This window comes from Microcaecilia unicolor, unplaced genomic scaffold (assembly GCF_901765095.1).
Source record: "Microcaecilia unicolor unplaced genomic scaffold, aMicUni1.1, whole genome shotgun sequence".
Taxonomy (NCBI): Eukaryota; Metazoa; Chordata; class Amphibia; order Gymnophiona; family Siphonopidae; genus Microcaecilia; species Microcaecilia unicolor.
In genome coordinates this window covers 459,500-470,794 of record NW_021962947.1, presented here as the reverse complement: position 1 = coordinate 470,794, position 11,295 = coordinate 459,500, and the positions used below count along the sequence as shown (strand labels likewise).

At 44.4% G+C, this 11,295-nt stretch overlaps 1 protein-coding gene across 1 annotated transcript in view; it reads left to right on the top strand.

Annotated features, from left to right (window-relative positions):
- Positions 1–490: 490 nt before the first annotated feature.
- Positions 491–11,295, top strand: part of LOC115458688 (DIS3-like exonuclease 2) — a gene marked incomplete at its 5' end in the record, with an annotated part of 95,153 nt that continues 84,348 nt past the window's right edge. The window contains 3 exons of the mRNA XM_030188516.1: positions 491–644; positions 7,276–7,383; positions 8,762–8,995. Of these exons, the coding sequence (XP_030044376.1) occupies positions 491–644; positions 7,276–7,383; positions 8,762–8,995 (496 nt within the window). The remainder of the gene's footprint in view (positions 645–7,275; positions 7,384–8,761; positions 8,996–11,295) is intronic.

The window sequence follows — 11,295 nt, the reverse complement described above, 5'->3', positions numbered from 1 at the left end:
ACTTAAGAACGATTTACGAACAAGCTTCCTTCCGCAAATTATTGAAGACCCATCTGTTGGAAACAATTTACGGAAAGAGCCAAAACACATAGAGTCCACACTCACTGTTCATCAATGCATCATACATCCACTTCTGACCCTCATCCCCCGTAATTCCACATCACTCATACACTTACTCACAGAAATATGTACACCATATGTCTTTGTGTCTTAATACTGCCCTTTAAGCTTCCCATTGTCTCCTTCCAATGTTTCTATGTTGATGACCCATTGTGAAATACCTAACGATACTTCGAAGGTCTCTCATAACTTGTACAATGTAACCTATAACCAAGTTGTAACAAATGTATTTCCATTATTCATATCTTATTGTAAGCCACACTGAGCCCGCAAAGAGGTGGGAAAATGTGGGATACAAATGCAATAAATAAATAAATTTATTGTCTTTGTTCTAAGTACGATTATGCAGACTAACGTTGTATATTTGTAGATCGTTCTTCTGCACTAATACACCATTGCTTTTCCTTCCAGGAAACTTTGAAGTAGGGGTTCACATAGCAGACGTGAGCTATTTCCTCCAGGAAGGAACAGAGCTGGACAAAGTGGCCAGTCAACGAGCCACTAGTGTCTACCTTGTACAGAAGGTAAGAGGCCGTTTCTGCCTTTTCCTAGCATTGCAGCTGAGCTTGTTTTCTGAAGGGGATGACACCGTGCTGTGTGAGGTTCTGTATTCTAGGAGCAGTTCATCCAAATAGAAGGATTCTTTATTCTGAGTGGAGTGGTGTGGTAGCCGTGTTAGTCCACTTTTAAAGGTAATCAATGGAAATCAAACAAAATAAAACATGGACTTGGGAAAAATCCACAATTCCAGGAATAACATGTATAGAATGTTTGTACGTTTGGGAAGCTCGCCAGGTGCCCTTGGCCTGGATTGGCCGCTGTCGTGGACGGGATGCTGGGCTCGATGGACCCTTGGTCTTTTCCCAATGTGGCATTACTTATGTACTTATGGAAAAGAAAGTAAGATGATACCTTTTTTATTGGACATAACTTAATACATTTCTTCATTAGCTTTCGAAGGTTGCCCTTCGTCAGATCGGAAAATAAGCAAATGTGGTAGATGACAGTATATATAAGTAAACTATAGGTGTTATTAGGGACTGGTTCCTCATAATTCTATACATATAAATATAGAAACACAGTTACAAAAATGTAAGCATAAGAGTATCCTTCTGGAGGAAAACGTCTCGAGAAGCACCTCTCCTGTATTTATAGCAGGATGAGGGCTAGGACTTCATCATCATCGGCGGCTAAAAACCTCCTTATTTTTAATATTTTTCCAATTTCTAAATGAATACATAGCACTGCCGTACAGTCATAGAAGATTACTTAACTTAGGCAGGCGAACAGCCTTCTTCAACCAAGACCGTGATCAGACCGTGGTCAACAGGTCCCGTTTCGCATTAGCTGCTTCAGAACCAACAGTCTTCAATAAATCAATTCACCGGTCTTCAATGCTGTCCATTCAGTTTGCCCACGGTTGCTCCACTGAGGCAGTGCATGCTCATTCTCTTTAACATAGTAACATAGTAGATGACGGCAGAGAAAAGACCTGCAACGGTCCATCCAGTCTGCCCAACAAGATAACTCATATGTGCTACTTTTTGTGTATACCCTACTTTGATTTGTACCTGTGCTCTTCAGGGCACAGACCGTACAAGTCTGCCCAGCACTATCCCGCCTCCCAACCAGCAGCCCCGCCTCCCAACCACCGGCTCTGGCACAGACCCTATAAGTCTGCCCAGCAATATCCTCGCCTCCCAACCACCGGCTCTGGCACAGACCGTACAAGTCTGCCCAGCACTATCCCCGCCTCCCAACCACCGGCTCTGGCACAGACCGTATACAGTGGTGGAAATAAGTATTTGATCCCTTGCTGATTTTGTAAGTTTGCCCACTGACAAAGACATGAGCAGCCCATAATTGAAGGGTAGGTTATTGGTAACAGTGAGAGATAGCACATCACAAATTAAATCCAGAAAATCACATTGTGGAAAGTATATGAATTTATTTGCATTCTGCAGAGGGAAATAAGTATTTGATCCCCCACCAACCAGTAAGAGATCTGGCCCCTACAGACCAGGTAGATGCTCCAAATCAACTCGTTACCTGCATGACAGACAGCTGTCGGCAATGGTCACCTGTATGAAAGACACCTGTCCACAGACTCAGTGAATCAGTCAGACTCTAACCTCTACAAAATGGCCAAGAGCAAGGAGCTGTCTAAGGATGTCAGGGACAAGATCATACACCTGCACAAGGCTGGAATGGGCTACAAAACCATCAGTAAGACGCTGGGCGAGAAGGAGACAACTGTTGGTGCCCTAGTAAGAAAATGGAAGAAGTACAAAATGACTGTCAATCGACAAAGATCTGGGGCTCCACGCAAAATCTCACCTCGTGGGGTATCCTTGATCATGAGGAAGGTTAGAAATCAGCCTACAACTACAAGGGGGGAACTTGTCAATGATCTCAAGGCAGCTGGGACCACTGTCACCACGAAAACCATTGGTAACACATTACGACATAACGGATTGCAATCCTGCAGTGCCCGCAAGGTCCCCCTGCTCCGGAAGGCACATGTGACGGCCCGTCTGAAGTTTGCCAGTGAACACCTGGATGATGCCGAGAGTGATTGGGAGAAGGTGCTGTGGTCAGATGAGACAAAAATTGAGCTCTTTGGCATGAACTCAACTCGCCGTGTTTGGAGGAAGAGAAATGCTGCCTATGACCCAAAGAACACCGTCCCCACTGTCAAGCAGGGAGGTGGAAATGTATGTTTTGGGGGTGTTTCTCTGCTAAGGGCACAGGACTACTTCACCGCATCAATGGGAGAATGGATGGGGCCATGTACCGTACAATTCTGAGTGACAACCTCCTTCCCTCCGCCAGGGCCTTAAAAATGGGTCGTGGCTGGGTCTTCCAGCACGACAATGACCCAAACATACAGCCAAGGCAACAAAGGAGTGGCTCAGGAAGAAGCACATTAGGGTCATAGAGTGGCCTAGCCAGTCACCAGACCTTAATCCCATTGAAAACTTATGGAGGGGAGCTGAAGCTGCGAGTTGCCAAGCGACAGCCCAGAACTCTTAATGATTTAGAGATGATCTGCAAAGAGGAGTGGACCAAAATTCCTCCTGACATGTGTGCAAACCTCATCATCAACTACAGAAGACGTCTGACCGCTGTGCTTGCCAACAAGGGTTTTGCCACCAAGTATTAGGTCTTGTTTGCCAGAGGGATTAAATACTTATTTCCCTCTGCAGAATGCAAATAAATTCATATACTTTCCACAATGTGATTTTCCGGATTTAATTTGTGATGTGCTATCTCTCACTGTTACTAATAACCTACCCTTCAATTATGGGCTGCTCATGTCTTTGTCAGTGGGCAAACTTACAAAATCAGCAAGGGATCAAATACTTATTTCCACCACTGTAAGTCTGCCCAGCACTATCCTCGCCTCCCAACCACCAGCCACGCCTCCCAACCACCGGCTCTGGCACAGACCGTATAAGTCTGCCCAGCACTATCCTCGCCTCCCAACCACCAGCCATGCCTCCCAACCACCGGCTCTGGCACAGACCGTACAAGTCTGCCCAGCACTATCCCCGCCTCCCAACCTCCAGTCCCGCCTCCCACCACTGGCTCTGGCACAGACTGTATAAGTCTGCCCAGCACTATCCCTGCCTCCCAACTACTAGTCCCGTCTCCCACCACCGGCTCTGGCATAGACCGTATAAGTCTGCCCAGCACTATCCCCGCCTCCCAACCACCATCCCCGCCTCCCAACCACCGGCTCTGGCACAGACCGTACAAGTCTGCCCAGCACTATCCCCGCCTCCCAACCACCAGCCCCGCCTCCCGATCTTGACTAAGCTCCTGAGGATCCATTCCTTCGGCACAGGATTCCTTTATGCTTTGCTGTGTTTTTTTTGTCAGTTGCCACTTCACTCACTGCTACCTAGTCTCTTTTATTTTTTTTCCCCTGGGTTTTTAGCCCCACATACAAAAACAGAGTGTCTCTGATCTTTACTAGGTGGTGACAGCTGCATGTGAGAAGGGCAGCACATACTCAGACCGCTCTCTCTTTGAGAGCTGTTCTGTCCTGGTGACAAGCACTGGTGTTACCCGCTTGACACAGTCCTGCTTTTTGATGAAAAAAGTACTGTTCATACAAAGAGAGTAGAAGGCTCCAGAAAACAACCCTAAAGCCAAGAGCACTGAGAATTGGCTGGCAGGATTGGGGAGACGCCTCCAGCACCATCACTAGCATGTCAGTGCGGCTGTAAATCCATGCATATGGCAGTCTGTAGGAGTAATCCAAAAGCCTGTCTAGCTCAGGGAACCACTTCTTACATGAATCAGTGAATGTCAGTACTACGTGTAGCTCAGACGGGTGCAGGCCGAGATAAGCTATTTCCCCAAACTCGGAAGCCACCAGTGTTGTTTTAGTTGTGAAAAGTACATCATATACCGATAGACTACGTGAGGATTGAGGTAGCGCTATAGAAATGCTAAATAGTAGTAGTAGTAGGATTGGCTTGCTCCCTCGGGAGCCTAACAGTACTGAGTGATAAATTTAGAGCAAGTTATGCCAACATGCCCAAAACAATGAGATCTGGCCTTGTTTGCATTTCGTAATGACAGACTTTCTTTTATATGAACTACAGCCTCAGCTGTTAATTGAAGAAAACTGGCTGCTAATTACTTGCTGACCTGAACAAGGGAGCAGGTCACAAAGGATAGACCCCCCGGTTCCCATGACTTTTCAGAGGGGGAAGAGAGAAGACAATTCTTGGAGCAGGTTGACCCTAAGAACACAATGCAAGTTAATTAAGTTACTGAAAAGATAACACATTTTTATTTCTGAATGCTATCTGGTATCATACATAATAACATTTGTTTCCTGCTCAGCAATAAACGTGCTCCGAGCAGTGTACATAAGTCAATATCAGAAGTATAATAAAAATCCACATTATACCAGAAATGAAAATTCATAAAGATCACATAAAATAAAGGAAAAATTAAATATCATAAAATAAGACAAATGTAAAACAGGCTATATATAACATGATGTGAGAGTAAACATAGCAATAAATGTCAACAGTAATATCCTGACCAGAAGAGAGAGTAATCAAATGCTAATCCATCAGAACAGCATGATTTAACCAGTCTCTTAGTTAATAAGACCCCCCTGCCTTTTGGATAGGTTTTTTTTTTGTTGTTACATTTGTACCCTGCGCTTTCCCACTCATGGCAGGCTCAATGCGGCTTACATGGGGCAATGGAGGGTTAAGTGACTTGCCCAGAGTCACAAGGAGCTGCCTGTGCCTGAAGTGGGAATCGAACTCAGTCCCCAGGACCAAAGTCCACCACCCGAACCACTAGGCCACTCCTCCACTGTTGCTACTATTTCAGATTCTACATGGAATGTTGCTATTCTACTAGCAACATTCCATGTAGAAGTCGGCCCTTGCAGATCACCAATGTGGCCGCGCAGGCTTCTGCTTCTGTGAGTCTGACATCAGACTCACAGAAACAGAAGCCAGCGCAGCCTTCTACATGGAATGCTGCTAGTGGAATAGCAACATTCCATGTAGAATCTCCAATAGTAGCAACATTCCATGTAGAATCTCCAATAGTAGCAACATTCCATGTAGAATCTCCAATAGTATCTATTTTATTTTTGTTACATTTGTACCCTGCGCTTTCCCACTCATGGCAGGCTCAGTGCGGCTTACATGGGGCAATGGAGGGTTAAGTGACTTGCTCAGAGTCACAAGGAGCTGCCTGTGCCGGGAATCGAACTCAGTTCCTCAGGACCAAAGTCCACCACCCTAACCACTTAAGTAAACTGTTCCTAAGGCTTGGACCAACATAAGACATTACCATGTTAGGGGTAGACGGTTGCCTCATATTCTTTAGAGCCTGCGAACACAGTAAGAATTTATAAGATGATCTTGATATCCTTCAAGGAAAAAGAAAACCAATGTGACTTTCTTCGTCCCTTGTTGGTTATAATATTGCTGCAGGAGATGATTTCAACAGTTAACCTTCATGCCAATTAAAATGATCTAAAAATGTTTTCATCTGAGGAGGCGCAGGCTGCTCTTCAGAATCGGAACAATTCAGAAACTCCTAAGCTATTTAAAGTTGTCAGACCAGAAGAGACATCTCACCTCACAAGCCATTTTGCCTGTGGAGTAATTTGCTGTGTAAAACGGAGCTTCCCAAACCTGTCCCAGGACTTCACAGCCAGTCAATTTGAAGGATATTCACCATGTGCAGACGTTGGAGACCTGCTGTAGTCAAATGTGGAGGAGTGGCCAAGTGGTTAGGGTGGTGGACTTTGGTCCTGGGGAACTGAGTTCGATTCCCACTTCAGGCACAGGTAGCTCCTTGTTACTCTGGGCAAGTCACTTAACCCTCCATTGCCCCAGGTAAGCCGCATTGAGCCTGCCATGAGTGGGAAAGCGCAGGGTACAAATGTAACAAAAATAAAATAGATACTATTGGAGATTCTACATGGAATGTTGCTACTATTGGAGATTCTACATTGAATGTTGCTACTATTGGAGATTCTACATGGAATAGCAACATTTCATGTAGAATCTCAAATAGTAGCAACAGTGGAGGAGTGGCCTAGTGGTTAGGGTGGTGGACTTTGGTCCTGGGGAACTGAGGAACTGAGTTTGATTCCCACTTCAGGCACAGGCAGCTCCTTGTGACTCTGGGCAAGTCACTTAACCCTCCATTGCCCCATGTAAGCCGCATTGAGCCTGCCATAAGTGGGAAAACGCGGGGTACAAATGTAACAATAAAAATCTGGCTTGTGCATATTTATTGGTGATGTCCTGTAAGCCAAACTGGCTGTGAGGTCTCCAGGACAGGTTTGAAAAGCCCTGATACAGATTTAATTGCATATTTATAAACCACTTTTTGAGAAGAGGCAGACCAGGCAACTCTCAGTAAATATATTAATACTATGAGAGCACATTCTTTCTGCATGTTAACAAAAATATGTAGAATTAAAAGTGTGTACTATAAAAGGGAAATATCAGTCAGATAGCTTTGGTTGGGAATTGTGTCTTCCTTGCCATGTACTCATGGATACTTCACTTATAGTGCGATGAGTGTGTCTTATAAAGCCAGCCTTGGTTTGGAGAAGGGGACTGGGAGTGCAGCTCTGATGCTCTGTTTTTTTGTTCACAGGTGGTCCCCATGCTTCCCCGTCTGTTGTGTGAAGAGCTGTGTAGTCTGAATCCAATGACTGACAGGTTGACCTTTTCTGTCATTTGGAAGATAACTCCTGCAGGCAAGGTTGTTCTGCTTCTCTTTTTATCCTTCTTATTCCTTGCTCTTTGCATCATATCGTCTTTCTTTCTTTCTTTTCCTTCTCTTCGTTTTTTCCACTTTCACTTCATTACTGTCATTTGTTACAACTGCTGGGAAAGGAGTGGCCTAATGGGTTCAATTCCCACTGCAGCTGCTTGTGACCCTGGGCAAGTCACTTAACCCTCCACTGCCCCAGGTGCAAAACTTTAAATTGTGAACCTATGTGTAATATGTGACCCACTTTGGTTGTACCAGAGAAAGGCGTTATATCGAGAATCGAATAAACATTTCTCTGGGAACTGTGTTGTCAAAACCAGTTTTCCGGTTGCAAATGATGGGGAATCCTACATAGACATTTGGTTAAGTCAGGAATAGCCTATTGGTTAGAACAGAACCGAGGAAACCAAGGTTCAAGTCCCATCGACGCTGGATGCAGGTGCCCTGTGCAAGCACATTCTCTTCTCATATTACATGCCAAACCGGGAGAAAAAAAGCTCTGAACCTGGCATAAGAATCAATTGGGCTAGAAGATTTTGCTCATGTGTTTAGTGCTATTCCTTGATGCCTAAGAAAAAAAGTCCACGGAACTGGGAAAATCCACTGCTTATTTCTAGGCAAAGCAGCATAAAATCTGTGTTTACACTTCTGGGACCTTGCCAGGTGTGTGAAGTGAGGGATTGCCCTGGCTGACTGCACCTGAACAGTAGGATTCAGAGTGGCTTCCCACTTGATTTCTGTATTTTCTTGGGAAAGTAGCATAACAAATAAGTAAATAAATATTGGGGTCTGTGGGTGAAGCTGGCAACCAGTTCGCAGCCAACCGGTTGAGCACATAAAGTTAGGACGCAAAAAGACAGTGCTAACTTTATCTACTGGACAGGGCCCAGTTAACCTCCATGCAACTGTGCTGACCCAGAGCCCACCGGGCTGACTATCTGACTGACCTTCAGCTCAAAGCTCTACTGAAAGAGCCTAGTTAGCCTGTAAGATTCTCAGGTGCCTTTGGTGTGTTCCTAGTAAAATAAGGGAAAAATCTTCAGATGGTTGTGACCCTGGAGGCTCCTGGTGCCAGGAACATAGCGCTGCTTCCAGCTGGGCCAGAAATGAAAGGAGAAAGCAAAAAGTGCTGTGTTAGAAACAACATTGTTGGTTTCCACTGTGGTGTCTTAAATTTTGTGCTGCTTTTCACATTTTGTATAAATTTCAACAGTGATGCATGATTGTGTTTCAGAGTTTCCACCGTGTTATCTTGTGAAAATACAAATATACTCCACGTTCAGGTTCCAGAAAGCAGTGAACTGAGAAATTGCAGGACAGAGGTGTTTCTACTAGTTTTAATAATACGAATCTCCTGTTATTGCAGATCCTGGATGAGTGGTTTGGCCGTAGCATTATCTGCTCTTGTGTGAAGCTGAGTTATGATCATGCCCAAAGTATGATTGATCACCCGGACAGACAGTTCAGGCAAGAGGAGCTGCCACCCATATCTTCCCAGCACGCTCTTGATGAAATTCGCCAGGCCATACTCAATCTTCATTGTATAGCACGCTCCCTGCGCAAGCAGCGCTTTGATGGAGGTGCTCTGCGTTTAGACCAGGTATGTACCTACGCGTTCGTATTTCCGTTTTCAGAATTTTCTAATGTGCTGCCTTTTAATGTTGCAAACTGGAATGCTGAGAAAGTAAGAATGACAGATTTGGTTTATCTGTTTCTAGCACCATCCTGCTTTAGTGTAAGGAATCTAAGTGGAAATGCGTGATCAGTGAAGAAAGAAGATTTTCTATTTGGTTGGAGAAAAAATCTTTGCTGTTATTTTTTCTAGACCTACCCAAAGCTTGTTCAGATCCCTGTCCAGTCCCAGGAACAACCAAATAGCCTTGCCTGTGTTTTCCATAGGAGGCCAGTACGTTTTTGTGTAGCCTTTATGTATTAGGGTCGTGTGGAATCTTGTGCATTTGAAATGGCCCATTAAAGACCGTGTCTTGCCATGGAAGATCAGGTGTAATGGGGGGATAACTCGTGTGAGGTAAAGAGCAGATGCAGAGTGAAGGCACTTGTGAGTAGGAGAAACTTAACTGTATGCAAAAGTGGATTTAGAGCTAATAATAGGATCAGAGACAAATGTGTACAAAATTGTTACAACATTGGAGGATAAGAAGTCAAACAGCTGACGTTCAGTGGAGACCTTTGAGGAGGAGGCAGCGTTGTAAGAAGGAAGTGATAAATGTGGATAAGGATGGGCTTTTAGCAAGGTGCTCAGAAAGAAAGAACTGATTTTAGCAGAGCTTTGGATGTTTGCAGAGAAAGAGAAGAGTTGAAGATAATCCCTGGGTTTAAGGTGGAGGGGGGTGGGAGATTCTCTCTGCCACAGAGATGCGGGGAAGGAGATACCCCAGCTGAGGGCTGAATGTAGCTGATGGAAGGGAAGAAAGGAAATCCACCTTGCTAGCCAGCTTGTTCACTTCAAGCTAGTTAGCGGGTGAAGGGGGTTAACAGTGGAAGCACATACAGTAGTTATTTTGGGAGTTACAATGCACCCTATTGCTGATCTAAATACTCTTTCTATAGTGTGTTAAGAATTATTTTCATGTACGTTACATTTCTTTTACGAGTGAATGATAAAAGTTTTTAGTTTGAGTTTTATTGCATTAGCCCCAATGTGTCCTGTAAGACTGTAGCTTTGTCCCTTCGTTGTAAGGATTAGATTGCTGGATATTCCTGCAGTAGCTCAGTCAGTTGTGTTTTTTGGGTAGAGATTATTATTATTATTATTTGTTAAATTTATATCCCACATTTTCCTACCTATTTGCATGCTCAATGTGGCTTACAAAGTACCGTAAAGGCATTTGCCATTTCGGTTGATAACAAATACAAGATTGTGTTGAGGTCAGATGAGGTAGAAGTGAGTTGGGCGTCATGGGGTCGAGGGGAAAGAGGAAAGTAAATTGACCAGTACGAAAATTGATTATGTTGTGTTGCTGGGTGTGAGGATTTATGTTGGATCGTTGTGATTGATGAATCTTAACTGTGAGTAAGATCATGCTTCGACTGCTGCTGATTCCACTGGTAGTCAGAAGACCTGTGTTTGATTTCATGACTGAGTTCCTGCAGGGAGGAGGGACATCCTTTGGCAGGCTATAAATGTCTTGCCTTCAAATGAACTGGACCAGATGCATCTGTTTTTCTTGTCTGGCATGAACATATTTGAGTAAAATTGATGGGTAGACGCAAGTTTAGTCAAAGGGTATTTGACACACTAAGTGAATCTTAAGACATGCCCCCCACCAGGGGTGGCTGAAAGCCCTACCCCCAATAGTTCAGCATCCCCCCCCAGGTGGCCAGCAAACGCATAATCTATACAACAAGAGGGAATTAGGGGGCGTTACCTGTACAGCTCCAGTTTTTGGCATGCTTCTACGTATAAGTCTGCTTGCACTTGTACATATAATTTACACGGGCATACTCAGTGGCACCTGCTATATGTGAAGGAGACAGTTCTGTAACTGGGTGCCCCCGTGTGGTGAGAGCCTATCCTATAACAGTGTCTGGGTTCTCCGATTGCGTTATAGAATACTGGCATAATCCGACATCGGCAAGCCTCACACATTCACCTGTAGTTATACCAGCCATAGAGCTGGCAAAACTGTGGGTGTCTAAATGCAGCAGGGAGATGTGGAACATACAGTATTCTGTAAGTGAGAGCCTTACCTACAGTGGTGGAAATAAGTATTTGATCCCTTGCTGATTTTGTAAGTTTGCCCACTGACAAAGACATGAGCAGCCCATAATTGAAGGGTAGGTTATTGGTAACAGTGAGAGATAGCACATCACAAATTAAATCCGGAAAATCACATTGTGGAAAGTATATGAATTTATTTGCATTCTGCAGAGGGAAAT